Consider the following 25,378-nt stretch of genomic DNA (forward strand, 5'->3'; position numbering starts at 1 on the left):
CAGATTGGGCTAGGAATTTGGCGATCCATTTGACCTATGATGGTCGTAAGTGGCGGGATCTGTCTAAGGGCAGATGGGAGGCAAAACACCACGGTACGTGCTATGCGATTTTGCTCTTTCTTTGGAAAGCATTCCTTTTTAAGCGTATTGGTTCCGTCTTTGTAGGTATTGGCGAGTTCTCTGAGGTGAGATCGTGCCTTCCCGGAGAGGGGGAAGAATCATCAGCATCAGGGCCGAATAATAATAATAATAAGCGAAAAGAGCCTCCGCAGAGTGACGACGCTTATAGAAGGATGAGTCCAGCTCGGAGGCTTAGTGAGGATGCATCAGCCGAACCTGCAGCGCCCAAGGCGAGGAACGAGGGTTCTCTGCCGCCGGCTTCTCCTCCCGTTGAAGGTACTTCGAGGGATGCTCGAGGGTGGGGACTGCATGTAACGAGCGACCGTGTCCCGACCGGGAGTGGTTTTATTGGGGTTGGTGAAACTAGACTAGCGGATGTGCGCTCGACTTTTGAGGAAGCTCAGCGGCTCTATTCTGAGGTGAGTTTTGGCCAGTCGTGTTGATTCCTTGGTCTTTGCAACTTTATTCTTTCATTGATTTTTTCCTTCGTAGGCTTTAAACAAGCTCAAATCTGAGATGCTTCATCGTGAGGTTGAGCTACAGGGAGCCGTGGATGGGGAGGAACCCCTTAGGCTCCTTTGTGATGACAAGGAGGATGAGTTGGCACACTTGCGGTATGAGGCGAGTCGAAGCCTGAACTATGAAAGCTACCTTGAAGAGCAGGTAAATTTTGTTCTCAGGGGTGCATGTTCCCTTTTCTATCCCAGAGACTGATATTTCATTTATTCCAGTTATAGAAGAAGTCGGAGATCTTGGAACGCCTTGAGAGTGAAGTTGCCCAAATTAAGCGTCAGTGCGATGAATTGAAGGCTCGGGTGGATGCTCAGGTCGTGGCGGAAAAGGCCTCTTTGTCCAAAACTTCTGCCTTCAAAATGCAACTTCACGTAGCTCGTAAAAACAGCTTAGTCCGAGCGGACATGATATCAAGGCTCGAGTCTGAGCTTCAGAAGGTGAAGGCCGAAGTCGTGGATGCCCGGGCCGAGGCCGTAATGAGCCGAACTAAGGCCGATAAGAAAGTGGCCGTTTATCTGAAGGATGCGGCCGATGCTCGAGCTGAGCTGAGGAGGGCTCTTGACCGTAAGGGCAGGAGCAGGGAGTATGCTCGGTGCAAATCTCGAAGGGAAACCCTTGAGGAGATTCATTCTAGGGGCTTTGACCTCTCGGAAGAGGTAAAGCAGGCAAAGGTGGACGAGTCCGACGCTAAGTCCCTACTGTCCGATGCCGACGATAGCGAGAAAGGGCCGACGGCCATATTCCCCGAGAAGGACGTAGATTAGGCTTTCCTTTACCGATTCTGTGTATAGTGCTTTAAGGGAACATTGTAAATGGAGTTTGTATTTTTCGCATATATGTATCAAAGGAAGCCTTGCGGCTTCATTTTTCATGCATTTCCCTTCGCTTCGATGTTAGTCAGTCGTTAGCCAGATGAACTGGTCTTTGGAAGAAAAACCCTTAGGTCTTATTGTACAGCCCCGAGCTTTGTTCCGCTGGCCCGTAGGCTCTTACGTGTTTGGTCGGGACGACCTTTTAGTGTAAGTCGGCGTTTTAAGCTCTTATGCTTTTGCTCTTAGGCATATTCAGTTAACTGTTTCGGGCCCAGTCTTTGAGTCGGGTTTCGACTCGGGCTTATTGACCCTTAAGTTTTTGAATTAAAAGCTGTCCCGTAGGCTCTTACGCGATTGGTCGGTACGTCCCTTTAGTGTAAGTCGGCGTCTAAGCTCTTATGCTTTAGGTCGGTACGACCTTTTGTATGAGCTGGCGGCAGTGGCTCTTATGCTTTAGGTCGGTACAACCTTTTATACGAGCTGGCGGCAGTGGCTCTTATGCTTTTGGCCGGTACGACCTTTTATATGAGCTGACGGCAGTGGCTCTTACACTTTAGGTTGGTATTACCTTTTATATGAGCTGGCGGCAGTGACTCTTACGCATTAGGGTCGGTGGGACCTCTAATATAGGCTTTATTTTTCCTCGTTAAGGATTTTTGAATTTGCATTTGCCTGACTCTTCGACGGTTCGGTAAAACCTCGATTGCGAGTCATTATATGGCGGTGATCGAGCACCTCGGGAGGTCTTGCTCGGTGGCTGAGTGTTTCAAAGCCTATAGTTCTGGAGCTGACATGGTCGAAGCCCTTTTATTTGTATCGAGGGTAGCCTGTTTTAACCGGTTCTTTTCAAAGTTCTTTTGAAGTAATTGAAGGCCTGTGATTTTGTAGCGACGGTAGGGCGTCCCCGAGTTGCGTTAGTTTGGCTGGTACAGCCTTGTGACCTCAGTTATTGTGTTTGGCCGGAGCCTTTCAGTCCCCGAGTGAGGTAGTTTCGGCGTCTTTATCGAGGGTATGCCTTTTTAGGGGTCTTATAAGTTCGATATATAGCCTTATGACGAGGCCAATGGGTATAAGATTTTGCTGCTCGTACTCTGTCAAATTCTAGTATAGTTTATGATATCGTCCCACAGAGATTGGAGAATCTAGCTACAAACTTATAATATTCTTACTACTATTTGAGAGACCCAAATTGATGAAGTTTTGTTTGTTGAAAATTTAAATTGCTTAAGTTGAAATAAAATAACTTTCGGAAGATTTATATTTAAAAAGAGTTGGGAATCATTGAATTCACTCGATAGCGTGATAATAATAAAATCTTAGCTTCTACATGTATTTCTCTTAGGAATAACTGTTTATTGCTAATACTATTATATTTGCTCACTAAGAAATAATCAATTAATAACACTCCGTAAGGTTATGTAAATCAATTGATATATGACTCGTGACGATTAAACTGAAATAATTTTCTTGCCTGAATTGTGCTAAAAGATAGCAAAAACCTCTTGCGATTACTTTTTACTAAAAAATCAATAATCTTGCCAACTACAACTCCTCCGTGAGAATTAGAATGGAAGTAAGCAAGATTAAAGACTTGGAATGATAGCTTAAAAAGAATTACTCTTACTCTATTATTTTACCCAATAGTTATCATATATTAATTTTGCTTCGTGAGAATTACAAAATTGACATACAACTAACTTTGGAGAATAAATAGATAGAAGTGATAATAATTAATTAAAACTAATATTCCAGCACAATATAGAAATATAACTAGAAAGTTTCAGGTCAAGCATGTAGTAAAATTGAGATTAATATTATAACAATATCGAGCTTCATCAACTATCCCAACGAAAGAGATTACTCCATTATGGAGTATTTAAATCTCACAAAGAAAGGAATTCTTAAAATACTATCAATACTCTTAGAAAATCCAAAAGACTACAAGATAAAGTGAAATATATAAAGAAAGAAGCAAAGACCAAAGCTAGAGAAAAGTTGCTAATTAGGCACGTATGATCCCCCCTCCCTTCAACACAAATATGACATCCTTTTTATAGAAATCAAATCTCATAAGGTGCCACGATGCCTCGTGGTTCTTTTGCCATGATGCGTCGTGCTTCTATTGCCATGATGCCTCGTGGTTCTTTGCCATGATGCGTCGTGCTTCTATTGCCATGATGCGTCGTGATCTCTTTTTATTCCTTTATTTGCTTTATCATGCTATTTTTATTTCCTGCAAAATACTATTAGAAAATACAGATAATTGACATAATATATATATATATATATATATATATATATATATATATATATATATATATATATTATTTAAAATAATTTATTTTTAAGTATATAATATATGAATATTTTATAGTCATCCTTAACTTTAAGATCGGGATTTATGCCTTTTGTAAGGTATTATAAATTTTTACATGCCTTAGAGGTCTTACAGCTTTGGTTACTTGGTACAAGTATGGTTCATGTCTTGTTTGAGGTCTTACAGATTTGATATTGCCTTGTGAAGGTCTTAGGAACTTTTACATGTCTTTGAGGTCTTACAGTTTTAATATTGCCTTATGAAGGTCTTAGGAATTTTTACATGCCTTTGAGGTCTTACAGATTTGATATTGCCTTATGAAGGTCTTACGCATTCGAGGTTGCCCGCATGGGGCCTTATAGCCTCAGGTTTTGACAAATCGATGGGGGTGGTAGTTGGCGGCAGTCCCCGAGTCATCGAGAATTTCTGGTCTCGGGAGCCATTCCCCGTAAACTTGGTATTGCCTCATTGAGGGCTTACGGGTTCGGAGTTTCCAAACCGGAGATCATGTAGCCTTGAGTTTTCGACGCCAGTCCCCGAGTGCTCGGGACCTTTTTTGGCTTCTGGATCCATTCTTGCAATCTTAATGTTGCCCTATTGAGGGCTTAGCTTCAAGTTTTTGACGCCAGTCCCCGAGTGTTCGGGATGCCAGTCCCCGAGCGTTCGAGACATTTTGGGCCTTGGATCCGTTTTTTGTAAGAAATGGCGAGCTTCTTTGAAACGCAAAACGTTTTGATGGAGGGAAAAATATTCTTTGATTACTTGGTACAAGTATACATGCCTTCGCCATCTAGGGCTCGGTTATTCTATACGGGCATGGTTCGTTCGACCGTTTGGCCCGGTACATCATTTTTCTATTGAGACCCTGTTCAGAACATCTTGGTTTCTCCGAGGGGGTGACCTTCCGAGGGGATGCCCCTCAGTATTCGAGGTTGATTGAAGAGAAGCCTTGAATACTTGTTGAGCCTTCCTTAGGTAGCATATAGATGTTGCCTCATTAAAAACCTTGTCGGTGAAAACCCTTCTTGGGATAAAACCCGATCGAAGGAAAAGAGTGCAACGCATGCTTTCGAAACCTAAGGCCTTCAGGTTGGAAAGCGCTTTAGCAACATCGATCGAGTGCATGCATACACGGTTAGAGCAAAATCTGAACGCAAAAGAGAGATGATTATACCTTAGTGCGGGCGATGCCTCGCATCTTAATATACTTCGATCGTTTGCTTTGAGGATGTGGTATGGTCCATTGCTTGTTTTAGTCGGGTGTAATCGAAAGTATAGCTTATTATTGCTATTTTACCGCTTGCTTATCCTTTGGCTCCTTCGATGATGGAGGTACTGGTGCTGGTGCCACATCGTGCACCGCAAACATCTCTTTTGCTGCATGCTGTTCTCCGTAGACGGTTTTTACCCCGTCCTTTGTCGGGAACTTCATCATTTGGTGGAGGGTGGATGGTACTGCCCTCATGTAGTGTATCCATGGCCTTCCGAGTAAGGCGTTATACCTCATATCTCATTCGGTGACATGAAATTTGGCATTTTGGGTTATGCCAGCCATGTTGACCAGGAGGGTGATTTCTCCTTTGGTCATTTCGCTTGCCATGTTGAATCCGTTGAGGACTCGAGAGGCGGACACGATCTGGTCGAGCAGTCCGAGCTGCTCCACCACCCTCGACCTGATGATGTTGGCCGAGGTACCTGGATCCACAAGCACACGCTTAATTTGAAATGTATCTACAAGAAAGGAAATTACCAATGCGTCGTTATAGGGCTGAGATAGAGCCTCGAGGTCTTCGTTGCTGAACGTGAGGGCGTCCTCGGGTATGTAACCTCGAGTTCGCTTTTCCCTGGTGATGGAAATTTTTGTTCTCCTGACCATGGGTTCTTGTGGAGCGTCGATGCCTCCGAAGATCATATGGATGACATGTTGTGGCTCGCTTGTTTCATTCTTCATGGTCGCCTCTCTTTCCCGGAACTGATTCTTGGCTCGGTCGCTGAGGAATTCTCGGAGGTGACCTTTTCTGAGTAGTCGGGCTACTTCTTCCCGGAGTTGTCGGCAATCCTCAGTCTTGTGACCATGTGTGTTGTGAAATTCACACACTAAGTTATGGTTCCTTTGCGAAGGATCTGATTGTACAGGCCTTGGCCACATGGTGTCTCTGATTTTACTGATGGAGAATACGATGTCTGATATGTCGACGTTGAAGTTGTATTCCGACAGGCGGGGTGCCTCCGTCAGCCCTGTGTGCCCATCGAATCCGACTCTGCTGATAAGTCCCTGAGGGTTCTGACCTCGATCTAGTCTTTGATCGTTGCGGGGTATGTTGCACCTTGGGGCGTTTCTTCTATCTTCAGTGTATAGTTGGTATCTTTCTTTGTTCGGCTTTGGCTCCTTCGTCGAAAGCCTGCTAGGATATACCGAGCCCGAGGGGGCTCCCACTTGATCATCTTCGACCCTGATCTTTGATTGGTATCGATTGTGGACATCCGACCAGGTCACGGCAGGATAATCGACTATGTTCTGCTTCAGCTGCTTCGAAGCTACCAAGCTCCGCTCGTTCAAACCTTGAGTGAAGTCCTGCAATGCCCATTCGTCGGAGACCGGCGGTAGTTCCATTCGTTCCATTTGGAAACGAGATACGAATTCCCGCAGCATATCGTTATCTCTTTGCTTGATTTTGAAGACGTCGGATTTTCTTGTAGCTACCTTGATGGCACCAACATGTGCCTTTATAAACGAATCTGCCAGCATGGCAAACGAATCTATCGAGTGTGGAGCTAAGTTTTGGTACCACATCATCGCTCCCTTTGAGAGCGTCTCTCCAAATTTCTTTAGTAGGACGGATTTGATCTCGTCGTCCTTCAGGTCGTTGCCTTTTACTGCACAAGTGTAAGCAGTGACGTGCTCGTTGGGTTCTGAGGTTCCGTTGTACTTCGGAAGATCGGGCATTCTAAACTTATTTGGAGTGGGTTTTGGAGCCGCTTCCTGTGGGAATGATTTTTTCACAAACTTCTTGGAGTCAACACCTTTCAGGATCGGGGGTGCGCCCGGGATTTGATCGACCCTAAAATTGTAGGTCTCCACCTTCTTGTCGTTGGCTTCTATCTTCTTCTAACCCGATTCGACCCTTTTTGTGAGGTCCTCGAGCATTTTTATGATGACGGGGTCGGCTGCCGACCCGTTGTTGCTTGATCTTTCCGGTACCTGCTCGGCTTGGGGAGCCGTTTCCGGTGCTACCGTGCTGGGAGTTTTTTGATTCTGCAGCTGAGCAATCCCCAACTGTTGTGCCTGTAACATTTCAAAAATAACGTGAAGGCTAACTTCCTGTTCTTCCCTAGTCGGAGTTTTCTGAGTTTCTTGTTGATCTCCTTGGTGTATGCTCCTGTTGGTGTGGGAGCTTATTTCGACGTGTTGAGCATTGCGCGAGACCGCGTCCTCGGGAATTGGTTTTTGCGCGTCCCCAGGGTTTCGTGGTGGTACACCAACACCTGGAACAGCTACACCGTTTTCTCCATGGTCCTCAAGATTGTTGTTTTCACATGCGTTTACTGAGTTGGACATTTTGACCTGAAATCAAAGATCTTGGGCAAGAAAAAGTGTGAAAGATAACTTGCGTTATGTAGAAAACCAGCAAGAAAACAATCACTATTATTTTTAGCCCCACGGTGGGCGCCAAACTGTTTACCTTGAAAATAGTAATAACAATTAGATTTGATTTTGTGGTTCTAAAAATATGTGATCTATTTTTATGCCAGTTGTTAAGCAGAAGATGCTAAGTGACGGGGTTAGAAAATAATATAAGAGATTGAAGATGGCTTTAGAAACCAAACCAAACGGTTGAGAATCGGGGCCTCGAGCTAGCGCGTGCGGGGCCTCGATGCCAAGTTAGACGCCCGTCTAAGAGCTGTCGATGGGGGATTAATAACTATTAGGGTTATGATTGCTGCTCTTTATGGACAATAACGAGCAATAAATGAAGAACGATTAATGATACACAATAAATGTAAATAAAGGAATAAATGTAAGCAACAGAGTCAAATAGAGAGTATGTTTAGGTTAGAGAGCAGAAATAATGTTCTTCTATTGAATGAAGTATCTTGTGTGTTCCATCCTCTACAAAATGACAAGGATCCCTTTATAAAAGGAGGGAGATCCCATCATAGTGCATGAGTAATTATTACAAAGGAACATAGCTGGAACAGCTACTTACTAGTCTGGTATAGACTAGTATTTCCCTTGCAGGCTTTGTCAGTCTTGATCATGTGCCTTGGGAACTTCCCGTTGGTGCGTCGCAACCGTTGGTTTGTACTGCCTCGAGGTCGATTATCACAAACCCTCGGGGGCGAACTCCGAGCTAGACTTCGAGCCTCCGGGGGTGGTCTTTTTGAGGCGCCCCAGTGATCACAAAATCAAGCCTTCTAATTTTTACCGTATACAGAAGTGCATCAAGAACGAAGAAGGTAGTGTTTTGTTGGATGAGGGGCTTATCCGTCGGAGATGGCAGACCTACTTCTATAATCTCTTTAACGAGGAGGGGGATATGAGCATTGTACTAGGTGATTAGGAACTCTCCAAGAGTCGTTGTGACTTTGGGTATTGTAGGCGGATTAGAGTTGATGAAGTTTAGGGGGCTATGCGTAAGATGATCAGGGGCAAAGCGACCGGGCCGGATGAAATTCTGGTGGAGTTTTGGAAGAGTACAGGCAAGGCAGGCTTGGAGTGGCTCACTAGGTTATCATTTAGAACGAAGAAGATTCCCGAAGAGTGGATGTAGAGCAAGATGGTTCCTGTATACAAGAACAAGGGTGATATCTAAAATTGCAATAACTATCGGGGTATCAAGCTGCTTAGCCATACTATGAAAGTCTGGGAGAGAGTGATAGAGCTAGGGTGAGGAGGAGTGTGTCTATTTCCGTGAACCAGTTTGGGTTTTTGCCGGGGCGTTCGACAACAGAAGCCATCCACCTTGTTATGAGATTGATGGAGCAGTATAGGGAGAGAAAGAAGGACTTGCATATGGTGTTCATCGACTTAGAAAAGGCGTACAATAAAGTTTCGAGGGAGGTTTTATGGAGATGTTTGGAGGCTAGAGGTGTACTTGTTGCTTACGTTAGGTTGATTATGGACATGTATGATAGAGTAAAGACCCGAGTGAGGATGGTGGTTGGGGACTCGGACTATTTCCCGGTTATGATGGGGTTGCATCAGGGGTCGTCACTCAGCCCTTTTTGTTTGCTCTGACGATGGATGCACTGACGCACCACATCCAAGGGGAGGTGCCGCGGTGCATGCTATTTGCAGATGATATTGTATTGATTGACGAGATGTGAGACAGTGTCAATACGAAATTAGAGGTATGGATGTAGACCCTGGAATCTAAAGGTTTCGAGTTGAGGAGGACCAAGACAGAATGCTTGGAGTGTAAGTTCAGTGGCGAGACTCAAGAAGGGGAAGGGGAGGTGAGGCTGGACTCGCAGGTCATCCCTAAGAGAGGAAGCTTTAAGTACATTGAGACTATTATTCAGGGAGATGGGAGATTGATGAAGATATCACACATCGTATTGAGGCAAATAGAGACTCGCTTCCGATGATTTATGTGACAAGAAGGTGCCATCCGAAACTTAAGGGTAAGTTCTATAGATTGGTGGTCAGACCAACGATGTTTTATGGGGCTGAGTGTTGGCCAGTCAAGATCGCTCATGTCCAGAAGATGAAGGTAGCAGAGATGAGCATGTTGAGATGGATGTGCGGGCATACCAGGTTAGATAGGATCAGAAATGAGGTTATTTGCGACAAGGTGGTTGTGGCCCCTATTGAGGACAATATGCGGGAAGTGTGACTTAGGTAGTTCGGTCATGTGAGGAACACAGACGCCACGGTGAGGAGGTGTGAGAGGTTGACATTGGAGGGACTGCGGAGAGGTAGAGGTAGGCCAAAGAAGAGGTGGGGAGTGATAATTAGGCAAGACATGGCTGACCGAGGACATGGCCCTTGATAGGAAGGTATGGGGGTCAAGGATTAGGGTAGTAGAGTAGGTAGTCTAGAGTGTTCATAACACTAGTATTGGCACGCTGTCTCGCTTGCTGTTGGTAGTAGGTTTTTATGACTAACCATTATTTTTTTCCATTGTTGATCACCTTACTATCTTGTTGTTTTATTATGCTTTTATATGGCTTTTTAGTACTGTCCCTTATTGTCTATATTTTCATTAATATGGTGCTTATGCTTTCCTGAGCCGAGGGTCTATTGGAAACAACCTCTCTATCCTCACAAGGTAGGGGTAAGGTCTGCGTACACACTATCCTCCCCAGATCCCATAGTGTGGGATAATACTGGATATGTTGTTGTTGTTATTGTTGTTGTATCTGAGTGTGACCACGCAAAACAATCAACGTTAGCTTTAAGAAAATTAATAATTTTTTATCTGAGTTCGGGACTCAACCCCTTTCCGAAGTGGAATTTTCTTTCTAAGAACTCCGTGAACAAGGACACTTGTTTGAGCTCATCTGTGGTTGATTTGGTCGTATCCGTTTCTTCTGGTACCTGAAAAGACCTCGGAACCTGATAAAATTCTGATGACTCTTTTTCTTCTTCTTTATCTTCAATCGGCGTAGAAGAAGGCACCGACTCTTGTAATTTCTATTTGCTCGTTTCTTTGCCCTTGCTACTGGACAAGGTAATTGTGTTCATCTCTCTTACAGCTGGTTGAACTCCTCTGATCTGCTTGACCCCTTCTGGTGTAGGAAATTTCAACAACTGATGATATTTTGACAGCACAACGTTCATTTCATGTATCCAAGGCCTTCCAAGGATCACGTTGTATCCCATATCACTGTCTACCACTTTGAATAGAGTGGTTTCCGTTATGCCTTCAGCATGCGTGGGCAGCAAAATCTCTCTTTGGCTCGTAACACTTGTTAAGTTTGAACACGGCTAAAAGCTTTGTTGCCGGAACTATGTTTCCGATTAACTTTCCTTTCTCCAAAACTCTCCATTGTATGATGTTGGCTTAACTTCCTGGATCAACCAACACACGTTCAATTTTGAAATCTAAGACATTAAGAGAAATTACTAGAGCATCATTATGCAGTGGAAGAAGTCCATTAGCATCCTCTTCTATAAAGGTGATGTCATCTTCTAAAACTTCTCGAATCTTCTTGCCATGAGTTATGGATATCTTCGTCTTCTTTGCTGCCGAAATTGTCACCCTATTTACTTTGTCTCCACCAAAGATCATTTTTATCATCATACGAGGTGATCCCACAGCCGGTTTTGATGGTTCTGCAACATCTCAATTTTCCCATAGTTATTCTTCGACCAATCACTTAGAAATTCTCTGAGGTGACCATTCTTCAATGATGTTTCCACCTCTTCACGAAGGTGCCGACAATCCCCAGTCCTGTGACCATGTGTTCCATGGAGCTCACATCATAAATTAGGATCCCTTTGGCTAGGATCCGATCGAATGAGTTTCGGGGACCTAGCCTCCTTTATGTTACTCATAACCAACACCAATTCTCCCAGGCTGATGTTAAAGTTATAGTCAGCTAATCAGGGTGCTAAATCTCGGGACCCCGATGGCTCCTTTTCCTGTAAATACCTGTTACTCCAACTACGATCCGTTCTATCGGCAGCAAACCTGTCCGATGAATGAAATCAGCCCTTTGTAAGGCTGAAAGTGGCCTTTGGAAGATCTCCGATCTGCATCAATATCAACTTTAAACCTCTCTTGATTCTGATCACGATTACGTCCTTTGGAAGACACTGAAAAACTGAGTAGATCATCTTCAATTCTGATCTTTGATTCATATCGATTATGAACATCTGCCCATGTAGTTACATGAAATTCCAGTAGACTTTCTTTCAATTTCATTGAGGCATCGAAACTCAATGGATTAAGACCCTTCGTGAATGCTTCAGCTGCCGACTCGTCTAGTACTGCCAGAAATAATATTCTTTCCTTCTTAAATGTGATCACGAACTCTGACAATATTTCGGATTCTCCTTGGGCGACTCTGAATATATTCGCCTTTTTTGCTTGGACCTTTCTTACCCCAACATGAGCTTTAATGAAAGAATATGCAAACATTTTAAAAGTGTCAATGGAATATTCAGGTAAAAGAGAATACCATGTTAAAGCACCCTTTATTATGGTTTCGCCAAATTTCTTGAGTAAGAAGATTTAATCTCGTGCAGGGCCAAATCATTTTCCTTTACTACCGTCGTATAAGTTGTGATATGCTCATGTAGATCTGAAGTCCCATCATACTTTGGAATATCTGGCATCTTGAATCTTTTCGGGATCAACTCTGGGGCGGCACTTGGTTTAAACAACAACTACGTTCTTTGAATCCGATCCCTTCAACTCCGGTGGTGCTCCCGGGATCTGATCCATCAGAGCATGAAATTTAGAATTTTGGTTCATTCGTTCATTCATCTCCTCATGAATCTCATGAGCTCGGTCTTGAAAGGATCGTCAGCAATGTTATCATTCCTAGATCCACTACCGACACCACCTGTTTCATTTTCATTAAAACCGAATCCCTCCCTCGGAGCAACATTATCGGATCTTTGCGTCGTTTGATTTTCGGGCACGCTGGGAGAAATCTGAACTGCTCTATTTGGGTTATTGGAAGCAACCGAAAACACCTGCTTCAACTCTATCATTACCCAGTCTTGCCTTGAGAGATGCTTCATAATTTTCCTTTGTTGCTCTCTCAAGATTTTGACCGTCTCAACACATGTTCATCATTTGCATCATCAGGAGTTGAACTTCTCACACGATGAGGATTTTGTCCTTCGCGAACTGGAGTTGTCTCATATCCGTCGTTGCGAGTTTCACTAATTGAATCTTCCTGGTGGAACACATCCTCTCGCTCATTGTGTGTTCCAACGTTGTAAGCATTATTCACATCGTTAGCTGCCATATCTAATTTTTCTTTTGCTAGAAAGGAATCAAAATTCGTTAGTAACATAAGAAAGGATCAAAGTAATTACACAATTGTCTATGCCCTACGGTTTGCGCCAACCTGTTTACCCGTAAAAACTGTACAGTTGAATTTGTAACGTAGTTTATAAAAGTGTGAATTAACTTGATCCAAACATATAAAATAAATAAGAATAAAATCAATATTATAAAAATAACTCAAAAGAAATACAAGTCTAGCTGTATGATGTGCATCTCCAAAAGCAATAATATGAACAATGTTAAGAACAAAAGAAAGCAAGTAGTTTTATATTATGAGAGCAAATTATAGCCTTTGTGTACAGATGATTTTTCGTGTCTACAATGAATACCAATTCTCCTATTTATAGCTCTATTTAGGGAGACAAGATCCCCAAATCAAGCTCCTCTTGAATGAGAATAAAACCATTATTGATGGCTGCATAACAGTTGACTATTAATACAGAGATTCTTTGTAACGACTGCTCATTGAATGTTGTCTTTCCCAACCGATGTCTTCTTTTCAAATATTTGTTACTGGTTCCCATGCATACGGAATTTATACATCACCGAACTCATCTTTTATATCCAATGTCAACTATTTGCTCTTGTCTTGAGATACACGTGTCACCTCGTGATTTATCCACCGGTCGTTAACCAATTTCACCCTATACAGTAATGAAGTTAGGTGACAATTAGGAAGATATTAGTCCATGCACATTGCATATTTGCAGTATCATCTTGTTGGCATGCAACAGAGTTAACAAATGAAAATGCAGTAGTGATGATGCTAAAATCATGACTCAATTTCCAGTATACTCACTGTACTAAAATTATTATTTTTTACATTAAAATAACTAATCAGAAAATATAAATGAGGTTTGACTTTTCGTTATTTGTATTTTCTGAGCAATTCACACGTAGTACAATTACTCTAATATGAAAAAATGTAATTTGTAAATTCATCAGTATAATGGGTAAAGTTAGTTAATTCAATGTGAAAAAAGAATAATTCGTTAACTTTACTAAGTATTATAGTGAATATAATTCAGTAAAATATTAACTCTCTAAAAGTGTATCGTATTGTTACTTTTAGAAGTAGAAATTAATTTACCGATCCAATTGTATAGCATTTTAGTTGTGTGATGTCTACTTAGAACGAAGCGTATTGTCTGTTTGGCCAAGATGCAAGTACTTTTGATGAGAAACAGTTTGTATTTGATTGATTAATTTGAAAAGTATTTTTGAGCAGTAATTAGTGTTTGACCAAACTTTTAAAATAAGTGTATTTTTCTCAAAAGTGCATTTCAAAAAAGTGCTTTTGGCGAGAAGCTACTTTTTTCTTCTTCTCAAAAAATACTTTTTTTTTCTTCCAAAAACTTAGCCAAATACCTCAACTTTAAAAAAGAAGAATTATAGAATTGAAAAGCTTGGCCAAAAAGACTATTCGACTGTTGCCATAATCTGTGGACGTTTTGTTTTTATCTTTAATGACAAACAAATCGAAGCAACTCTCGGTCAGTGACTTTGAAACAAATAAGTTTATTATAACTTGTATTTTACATAGGCTGAATATAATTTTATTATTAAAGAATAAACTAATATAATTGAGCCTCAGTAAATGAAGGAGAAACTTAGTAATTTAGTATCATATGCCAATATGTTTCTCTCAAAAGTGCCATTGATTTACTTCTATTTCACGGAAAAGTAGAAGACGAAAACAAACATGGCCCAGTGAAGTAATAAAAGTCTCATTAATTTAACTTGCATATATTCTGACAAACTAAAAACTTGACTCATGCTAAGAATTAGTACTAAAAAACATGCAAAACAATACGAATATATATTTGAAAGAACAGTTCCTACTTGGTAACTAGTGCAACACGAAGTTACTATTATTTTGTGGAATCTAATAACTAGTAATGAATACTAGTAACATATCATGTGAAGAGAATTCAAGGTTTTTGATTCCCAATTGCTGCATCATCTCCTTCACCTTGGCCACCAGCAAATACACCATTACCATTAGAACTACTACCTCCATCGTCACCAAAACCAAAACCTCCGCCATTTCCAAACCCTACACTAGACCCGAAACCTCCGGCACCACCAATGCTGGACCCGAAACCCGTTCCAGTTCCAGTTCCAGCTCCAAAACCTAATCCACTTCCACTAGATATTCCTCCAAAAGGATTATTACCAAAACCACCTCCAACTCCGCCTCCAAAACCCGGCCCTACACCAAAAGCGGGCCTACCAATCCCGTGACCGCCTAGGTGACCAAGGTATGGCGGTAAAGGGCGGCGAAAAAGTGTCTTCTGTTCATCTTCAGCTTTTGTAGCTTTCATGGAAAGGCTCCTTGCATTTGTTGGTAAAACAAGTGCACTAGCAACAAGGACAACAATAATTAGGAGAATATTGGTAATTGCCATTTTCAGAGTTAATTAGTAGTACTAGAGATGTAAAAGATGTAGTTTTGAGTGTGAGAAGTTTGAGATTGGGAGCTCAAGTTATATAGTAGCCGAGAAATTGAAGTAATAAGGAAGAATGTGAGAGTTAGGATGATATATACTCATATCATGCATTGCGCGTTAATTGTCTATATTTTGTTTACAAAAAACCAACTACGTCTTTTCAGAATTAAGAGACCGACCTTCTCAACCTCATGATCAACCTAACTCTTCAATACAACAAAGCAAATCAATAGTTATTTCTTCAAATTAATTAAATGTGCATCTTTATTCATTGTGTTCTGATTCTTCTTCCTTTTTTTTTTATTTTGGATATTAATTATACTACAGCATTCACTTTTTTCGTTGGCTGCTTTATATAGTATAAGTACTTAACAAAAACTTAACAAGATATATGGTGTGTTCAATTGTGTGATCTCCCCTAAGATCTCCTAGACTACACATAATTTAGGATAAGACCTGCAAATGCCACGGACCACGGGTAGCATTCATGACTTATAGCCTGTTTGGCCAAACTTCTTCTTCTTATTTGAAATTTTAATTTATCTTTTGTTTATTCTACTTTAATATACTTAGACAACGATATACCTTTTGTTGTTCAAAGCTAAGTACTTGTCACACTTTTAAAATGAAAACACTATTTAAACTAATTTGCGTAGCAATGGGATTGGTGGCCTGTATCCAAACCTTGAGGCAAAAGAATGTGCAATTCCAATATAATTGTATTTCAATGACCCTTGTTTTTTGGCAAGAATAAGTAGACAATCTTGAGGAAGTGGAAAAAAGTAGAGGGCTCGATTTTATAAAGTACAAGTATTGAATAAAATGTTTTTCAGCATCCTTCTCTACCAAGAAAAACGTTTTAGCTTTAATTCTTTTGATTAACATTTCCATACTTTTGTCAGTCAAATCATTGTCTGAATCCGAAGAAATATCACCAATATCCCATTAAGCTTGTACGGATCAGACTTGGAAGAAAGTTGAGAACAAAACTTCCTATAATCTTTGTCATCATAGAGTCTTATGATCCCCGTTTTATGGGAACTGCCATGACCAACGGAAAATATTCCATCACCATCAACCTTGTCACTCCCAATTAAACTCCTTTTCCTCTTGGAAAATAAAGTATAGAATTCCTCTATAATCTTTCTTTTATCTACTTAGGAAATGTTAAAATTCCTGCCTACACCATCACTATTTGAAACACATGCCATTGCCTTCTCATCATCATTGTCGCTAACTAGAACAACAATTGATCAAAAGACACACCCTGTCAGCTACTGTATCCAAATTATTCTCTGTATCCAAGTTTATCCCGAGGATAATCACCAAAGTCACCAGACAGCTTTATGATGCCAATGAAGCAAGATCATGAGATATTCAATGAAACTCGTATTGTAAAGAAGAAGAAAGAGACTGATTTAGAAAGGTGGGTCGAGGGTCGATCCTCGACTATACATGTAAGTTTTTTACTTTTCATTAAGTATTTTTATTTACTTTTATATAAATTTTGAAATACTAATTTAATATAATTTTTCTTATAGGTTCGCTTCACAGCTGATGTGGAGGAATTCATACGCAGTCAGCCACCTAATGAGTCGGGCGAGGCAATCCAACTTTCGGACGAGGATGCTGAAAGAACACTCCTTGAGTACTTTATATACTTTGAACTAGACAATAGAACCAGTTTTCGAATGAGCTTGTAATAAGCGTTAACTTAGTTTTGTTAGCTTAATGTGTTAGTTCTATTGAACTTTATACTTCGTTGGTTTTAATGTTGTTGTTGTTGTTGTTGTTGTGTTGTTGTTGGTATTGTTGTTGTTGTTGCTTGTAATAGAGATTTGGTATGCTGGCAGGTGGTGTAGCTGCCAAAACAGGCAGTTTCTACCAAAATAATACCCAGAAAAGCGACCAACTTTGATCTCTTTTTGGTCGCTTTTCATTTAAAAAAAATAATTTTCTGGGAAATAGCGACCAAAGTTGGTCTCTTTTTATCCAGATTTCTAAAAAAGCGACCAACCTTGGTCGCTATTCCATTTAAAAAAATAATTCTAGGAAAATAGCGACTAACGTTGGTCGCTTATATTTAAAAAAAAATTAAATTCTTGAAATTAGCGACCAACTTTTGGTACGCTTAATTTGTAAAAAAAAATTAAAAAAATTAATAAAATAGCGACCAACCTTGGTCTCCATTTTCCAGATTTTAAAATATAATATTTGGATTAGAGACCAAAGTTGGTCGCTGTTTTATGAATAATAATAAATAAATAAATAATATATTTTACATTTAGAGACCAACTTTGGTCGCCAAATTTATATTATTAAAATAATAAAGCGACCAAAGATGGCCGCTATAGTCAATACCCGGAATATTTGGTCATTTTACTTTAGAGACCAAAGTTGGTCGCTAATTAGCGACAAACTTTGGTCCCTAAAGTGAAGGGACCAGCAATATAGCGACCAGGCATGTTTGGTCGCTTTTTGGTCGCTTTTGGGCCTATAAGCGACCAACTTTGGTCGCTTTTTACCGGATTTCTAGTTGTGTGAACGCTGCAAATCTTGCTTGTAGCTCACTTGTGTGCTTAACTACCTTCCAATTGTAACGTGAAAGTCTACAAACATCGGTTCATTTATGGCATTTGCTTAGTTTTAATTACCAGAGTAGTAGTGATGTTACTTTTCTTCTATCTAGACAGGGCAACTTTAATGAAGCAAAATAACAAATTCATGGAATATTTTGATCTATTTTTGAGAAGGGTAAATAGATTTCAGTAAAATCTAGCACTAAGATGGTGCTAAACAAACTGTACGAGTGTAGCAAAAAGCAAAAGTTATATCCCTATCTCTTTTCCTGTGGGATTCCATGAGTTCTACAATTGATTTTCAGCCGCATTTAATTTCCAATTTCTGGTCTACAACAAAGTAAAATTAAAGAGACTATAGTTAACTTCATTTTCGTGATAGAATTAGCTCTATTTTTATAACATTTGTTTTTCCTTTTTCTCCAAATAATCCACCAAATGCGTGTTGGGACAGATTTCCACCATGCTGTCTTTTTTTACTCAAAACTTTTCTGATTGCAGCAACTTAGAAGGTCTACAGCAAATTCAGGCACCCATCAAAGACCTGAAATGTTCAAGAATAGCCGTCACAGTTGGTTTGTGACAGAACTACATAGGAATAGGTGATTTGCACATTCTGGTTGCTCCCCACATAAGTAGCATTTGCAGCATATATAAGGTTATGCCTCTTTTCTGAAACAAGTATTGGAAGAAATCTCATCCTTTGATAGTTCAAGACAAGGGAGGATCTGCTATATGGAAGAAGATGGTAGCAGTTAGAGAACATCAGATTTGGTGGCAAGTGAAGGGAGGAGATTCTAGTTTTTGGTTTGATAATTGGAGTTCTCTGGGAGCTTTGTACTATTAGACACAGCGAGAAAAGGTGACATGGACATTACCTCCAATGGGATATCTGAAGTGTAATACAGATGGTGCTAGTAGAAGGCATCCAGGGAGGAGTTCATATGGCTTTTGCATTAGGGGTGACAGAGGTGACTTGGTGTATGCACAGGCAATGGAAATTCACCAGACGACAAATATTTGAGGCTGAGGCTATTGCAGTGAGGGAAGCACTGGTTTATTGTGTTTCTAATGGTATTCTACAGGTTTTTCTGGAAACTAATTCCCTACTATTGAAGAAAATCTTGGAAAGGGCTTTGGAGATTCCATGGAGTATTTATTCTCACTATGGAATTTATTTTCCAACTTTTAGAGTCATGCCAGGTTCATATTTCACATATATATAGGGAAGGGAATGCATTAGCTGACCATTTTGCAATCAGGCATTTAAGGGTAAGCTGGTACTAAAAAAACGGTTATCCTTTCCTATAAAAAATGCAATTTTCGTGTAATTTTAGCTGTTTAATATGAGACATGCTATGTTTTTTTTTTCTTTTTTACAAATCAAAAGTATTCTTAGAATTTTTAGTCTTACATAGATTATGATTTATTGCCATAAATAGTAGGTCGTTAAAGATAAAATATGATTAAATTCAAAATTAAATTTAAATATGTAAAGTATGATTTATTTTGGAGATTAAAAAATGAAAAAGTGTGACATAAACCAGATATCGTTCATTGTTTAGACTAATGCTACTGAAATTTTCTTAATACTATATTCACAATGATAAAATTTAATTTCTTATTTTGTTATGTAACCACAACTGTCATTTGTACAGTTAGTTGACTTTGTTTCCGATTCCATTAGCTCAGCATTGCTCTAAATACAGTAATATTGATGATTATGAAGTGTTTTTTTGGGTAAAATTCGTAGTTCAGCGGATGTTGTGAATATAATTCTTATAATGATGATTTGAGAATGACCTATGTGGAACTCTGAATGGTGCTGTAATGACATTTAGAAAGCACAGGTAATTATTTCTATGCCTGTTCTCCTCTTCTCTCACTCAATATAAAATTTCATTTTAGACTTTCATATATCATCAAAAAACTACATGTATTAAGAAACGAGCTACTTCATACAATCCAGGATTCAGAGAATTTAAGTACTTGTGCAAATCAAGCAACAATGGTACATGAGCGGATGGTTTGTTTCCACCTAGTGACGATTACTGACAAATTGAAGCCTTATTTCTCTAAGTGTTGAAAGAGCATCTTCCATGCTAATTCTTGCATCAGGTTTCACTAAGGTGCAACTCAAGGCTAATTCCATGATAGATACCATACACTGCATCTTTGTGTCGGTTTTTTCATTCCCTGCCTGTACCAAATTAGCATCTACCACCTTATGAATTTCACTTGGAAAAGAATCACTAACCCAACGTCGTATGCTCAAGTCTCCGGTAAATTCTTCATCACTTGGTCTCATTCTTGTAAGCGTCTCCATCATCATAATGCCAAAACTATAAACATCGCAGCTCGTGGATACTATTCCATCTTGTCCATACTCTGCAATCATGGTCGAAAATGATAAGAAAATCTTCCTAGTTATGGAGGAATCTGCTAAAACTTTGAGTATCAAACTATTTCCCGGGGGAAAGAACTATTTTGGGTAGTCTAAGGATATGAAGAAACTTTAAAAAGTTGTATTACCCGGAGCTTGGCTTCAAGTCACAATGCACCACAGGTGTTGAATAGCCATTGTGGAGATAGTCTAATGCTGCAGCCACATCTATCATTATATTCAATCTCTGTAATAAGTCCAAGAATAAGTTGTGAGAGTATAACCATTTATCAAGTGTCCCATTGGGCATGTATTCCAAAATTAGGGCTTTGAAATCAAGGTTGAAGCAGCTGGTGATGACTTTGGCCAGATTTATGTGGCGAAGGTTCCGAAGCATCTCACATTCTGTGTCAAAACTTTTGAATGCACCCTCCAATTGCACTTTGAATACCTTTGCTGCCAAAATAGTACCATCCTTTAGTGTCCCTTTGTAGACCATGCTGAAACTCCCGTTACCAAGCAAGTTGCTTTCGTTGAATCCTTCGGTTGCTTGTTCAAGTTCATAATAGGAAATTCTTTCATGTCCTTTAAAATTCACCAGAGGCGAATCTGCTTGACTTGCATTCTTCTTCATCTTTCGCAACCTCAAAAATACATAAAAGAGGGCTAATGCAATAGATACTAGACCCACTCCCAAAACGACAGACAAAACCAAAATTTTCTTGTTCCTCTTGGGAGATTTGGTGACACATGGTGACAGGTGAAATTTAGAGTCACCGCAAAGTGCATCATTGGGCAAGAAAGATTGACTTGTGGCATTTGCGAAAGGACCACCGCTGGGTATTTCTCCACTAAGTTTATTGAATTCATGAGATACACAAGAGCTTCTAATGACTTTGGTATTTCACCACTAAGATTATTATAGCACAAATCCAAGAATTCCAAGGCCATCATATTACCAAATGAAACTGGAATTGGGCCATCTACTGTATTATGTGCTAGAGAAAAAGTTATCAATTTATTTAGACCCCCTAGAGTGCTAGGGATCTTGCCGGAAAGATCATTTTTTGACAAATCAATGAGTGTTGCAACCTTTAAATTTCCAAACTCCAGAGGAATTTGCCCACTTAATAAATTGGATGAAACATTGAAATCTATGAGATCTTGAAGGCCCCCCAAGCTTGCTGGTAAGCATGAATTCAGTCTGTTACAAGCTAGATAAATATACCTCAAACTGGTAACTTTTCCTAACATAGTGGCACTGAACCAGAAAGTTGATTTTCCGACAAGTCTAATGCACCAAGATTCTTTAAAGTGCAGATAACATCTGGTATGGTTCCTTGTATCTTGTGTCATTGTAGGTAAAGTATTTGAAGGTTCAACATGCCTTGGATAGTTTTTGGAATATGTTCAGTCAACTCATTGTTAAGCATATTCATCCTTGTCACTGTAGTAAGATTGCCAATTTCTCTAGGAATGATGCCCTTGAGTTTACAATGCTGTCCATCAAATGTTTGCAGATAGTTAGAGAAATTCCCTACTGATGTAGGGAGAACACCATCTATTGGATTCCTAGAAAAACTGAGTAATCTTAGTTTCCTACACTTTGTCAAAGATGTCAGGTAACTCAATGTTGAATCACTGTAAAGATTATTCCACTGCAAGTTGAGAAACTCAAGGTTTTCTAAGTTACCAAGTGTATTTTTCTCAAAAGTGCTTCTTAGAAAAGTGCTTTTGGAGAGAAGCTACTTTTTTCTGCTTCTCCAAAACTGCTTCTGCTTCTCCTCAAAAGCACTTTTTTTCCTTCCAAAAGCTTGGCCAAACACCTCAATTTTTTGCCAAAAGTGCTTTTGGCCAAAAAAAGCACTTTTGGCAAAAAAAAAAAAAAAGCTTGGTCAAATAGGCTATTAAGCCCTCGAAATCTCCAAGTTGAAATCTTCAAGTTTGTCGGTCTTCAAGTTGAAGTCTTCACGTTCGCCACCCTTCAAGTTGAGATATCTAAGCCCTTCAGGTCTCCAAGTTGAAGTCTTCAAGTTGAGGTCCTCAAACTCGTCGGTCTTCAAGTGGAAGTATTTGAGCTCTCAAATTTTTCAGATTGAAACATCATAGTCCGCCGAATCTTCAAGTTTGTCGGTCTTCAAGTTGAAGTCTGCAAAGTCCGCCAAATCTTCAAAGTTTTCCAAGTGTTCAAGTCGACGTCATCAAGTCCATGAAGTCTTCGAGTCGAAGCTTTACAACTTTCCAATCTTAAGGTGGACATATAAGTCCCTTTGCACCTTAAGTCAGCCTCTACGTGGGTTTGTCCTTAAAAGGAACTATAACTTTCCAATCTTAAGGTGGACATATGAGTTCCTTTGCACTTTAAGTTGGCCTCTCCGGTAGTCGGTCCACATTGAGAGTAATCTCTCCGGTAGTCGGGCCACTTTGAGAGTAATCTCTCCGATAGTCGGGTCATTTTGAGAATAATCTCTCCGATAGTCGGGCCGCCTTGAGAGTAATCTCTCGGATAGTCAGGTCATTTTGAGAGTAATCTCTCCGATAGTCGGGTCGTTTTGAGAGTAATCTCTCCGATAGTCGGGTCATTCATTTTGAGAGTAATCTCTCCGATAGTCGGGTCATTTGAGAGTAATCTCTCTGATAGTAGGGCCACATTGAGAGTAATCTCTCTGATAGTCGGGCACATTGAGAGTAATCTCTCCGATAGTCGAGGCACATTGAGAGTAATCTCTCCGATAGTCGGGCCATTTTGAGAGTAATCTCTCCGATAGTCGGGTCATTTTGAGAGTAATCTCTCCGATAGTTGGGGCACATTGAGAGTAATCTCTCCGATAGTCGGGGCACATTGAGAGTAATCTCTCCGATAGTCGGGGCACATTGAGAGTAATCTCTCCGATAGTCGGGGCACATTGAGAGTAATCTCTCCGATATTCGGGGCACATTGAGAGTAATCTCTCCGATATTCGGGGCACATTGAGAGTAATCTCTCCGATATTTGGGAAGGGATGAGTACCCATCCCCTTACACCCTAAGACCATCTTATTCATGCGTGGATCATCTTGTTGAACAAGAACATATCTTTCTTGCTTGACTTACAAAAAAAAAACTACAAGAAAAGCACAAGAAAAGAAATTACCTTCGCGTCAATACTTTCAAGTCGTCAAAAGTAGACGCAAAGTGGTTTACAAACGCTGAAATTGGAGCTAATAGAATAACGAGTATATGGTATTTATAGCTGTCAGAAGATGCTATTAATAAGTAAGTACGATGTGGGATTGCTGTTCTAATTAGGCTCCTGGAAGGATTCAAATTGAAATTGGACCTACGGCGTAGTATCCAACAACGTTTCCATCTGTTCTCCTTTTCCAATCAAAGAAAGGATTGCAATACCGTTGCCTTCTGTTCTCCTTTTCTAATCAAAGAAAGGATATGCCAAATCCATATGGATTTGGTCAGCTTGTACCGATGGTCCATAAAATTGAGGAAAGTAGTATTTATATCATAATAATATCATAATAGTGATAATAATTATTATCATCTCTCTTGGTAATTGTATAGGGTCAAATTTGACCGTCAGCGTCTCTACGCCAGTGGGTACGCCCAGTGAGTGTACGCCGACTAACGTAGCGGGTACGACTCGGACGTGGGTACAAAAGCGACATCGTTTAGGACTCAGTGTCTTCACTAGGGAGACGTTACCTATTTTTGTAACTTTTTGATTATTTCGAGGAAGGTCTCTTATTATATAAAGGAGACCTTCACATTGTAAAGAGGGGAGTCTGGAATAATACAACTCTCTCATTTTCTGACTTTCTCTCTCTATCTCTGCAAACGAACATATTCTCTTGAGTTCATATTATCACTTTGCAATACTAGATCTACAACAATAACATCATCTTTATATCTCTAGGTCTATTATATTTGATTACGATTTACACTTTTCTTATTTTTGATTGTTTTCTAGCTTACAAAGTATATTGTTAACTTTTGAGCCAAACAATTTGGCGCTGTCTGTGGGAATTTCGAGAATCAAAATCATAGTATCCACCTAGAGAACAACCAGCTACCATTCTCTACACCACACAAACACAAAAGATGGCTGAGAATAACACAAGATCGAAAGCTATATTGGGTGTTACTACTAATCTCCTTGGCCCTCTCAACGAGGTCAGTGACGATGGTATCCTGAATGCAACCCCTAGCATCACATCGGGTGCGGAGATCTCACCTTCCCCATCCGAAGATCTGACGATCTTGCACGAAAAAGGAGCTTCCACATCTGCGGCCACTGAAGCACCCTCAGCGGTCAAGAAGCTACTGGAAAGATGGCTAACAAGCACTCTGAGTGGCTTGGTTGAGAGGTCACCACAAGGTAACATCAGGTGTACACCGACGGTAGATACCACTGCTGCCGTGGGCGAACCGGAAGTTGCACTAGCAAATAACAAACCCGTCGAGACACAGACCAACGATGGCACGCTAACAGCCATCCTAAAGAAGATGGAAGAAATGGAAAATGAAAACAAGGCGCTCCGCGATCAGATGAAGGAACATCAGGAGAGGGTCGACAAGATCCCCGGTTCTCCCAAGTTGCGACCAAAACGCGACGTGGGAAGGTTCGTTGAACAACCATACACTGAAGAAGCTGCCCCTCACTACACCCCAAAAACCTTCAAGATGCGACCCTACTTGAGGGTATATGACGGAACCACTGATCCCGAGGATCATATGATCCACTACGTCACCGCTGTGAAGGGCAACGACCTATCAAAAGAACAGGTACCGTCGGTACTGCTGAAGAAGTTTGGCGAGACGTTGACAGGAGGGGATTTAACATGGTACTCTCAGCTACCGGCTAAGGCAATATCAACGTTCGAGGAAATGGCGGATAAGTTCATCACAGCCCATGCAGGCGCGAAGAAAGCGGAGGCCAGGGTCAACGACATCATCGCCATCAGGCAAACTGTTGCGGCCAAACGCACACGCAAGTATACGCGGTCGTCAAGTAATAAAGTGACTAAAAGTCGGATGTCGATCCCACGAGGACTTGTGATTAACTATTAACTAAATTAGACTATCCTAATTATCTATACAAGAATTAAACCTAGAAGTATTTGATTCTAAACTAATTAAATTAAGAAATATAAATAATAGTAAACTTTAAATAGAGGAAGAGCTAGTATTTTTATTTTATCAAATGTAAATAGAAAACGTATACGTAGGGTTAGTGGTCTAATCTAA

At 40.4% G+C, this 25,378-nt stretch overlaps 2 protein-coding genes across 2 annotated transcripts; both read right to left on the bottom strand.

Moving 5' to 3' along the window:
* Positions 1-14,659: 14,659 nt before the first annotated feature.
* LOC109210795 (glycine-rich protein 5-like) lies at positions 14,660-15,136 on the bottom strand. Its single transcript, XM_019374262.1, has one exon. The coding sequence runs from the start codon at positions 15,134-15,136 to the stop codon at positions 14,660-14,662; it is 477 nt and encodes a 158-aa protein (XP_019229807.1).
* Positions 15,137-19,795: 4,659 nt separating this feature from the next.
* On the bottom strand, positions 19,796-20,774 carry LOC109210796 (probable LRR receptor-like serine/threonine-protein kinase At3g47570). The gene is made up of 2 exons (XM_019374263.1): positions 20,290-20,774; positions 19,796-20,180 (listed from the first exon to the last, which is right to left on the bottom strand). Exons 1-2 carry the CDS (start codon positions 20,772-20,774, stop codon positions 19,796-19,798), a joined length of 870 nt encoding a protein of 289 aa, XP_019229808.1.
* Between the last annotated feature and the right edge of the window lie 4,604 nt (positions 20,775-25,378).

Source organism: Nicotiana attenuata, unplaced genomic scaffold, assembly GCF_001879085.1.
Source record: "Nicotiana attenuata strain UT unplaced genomic scaffold, NIATTr2, whole genome shotgun sequence".
NCBI lineage: Eukaryota > Viridiplantae > Streptophyta > Magnoliopsida > Solanales > Solanaceae > Nicotiana > Nicotiana attenuata.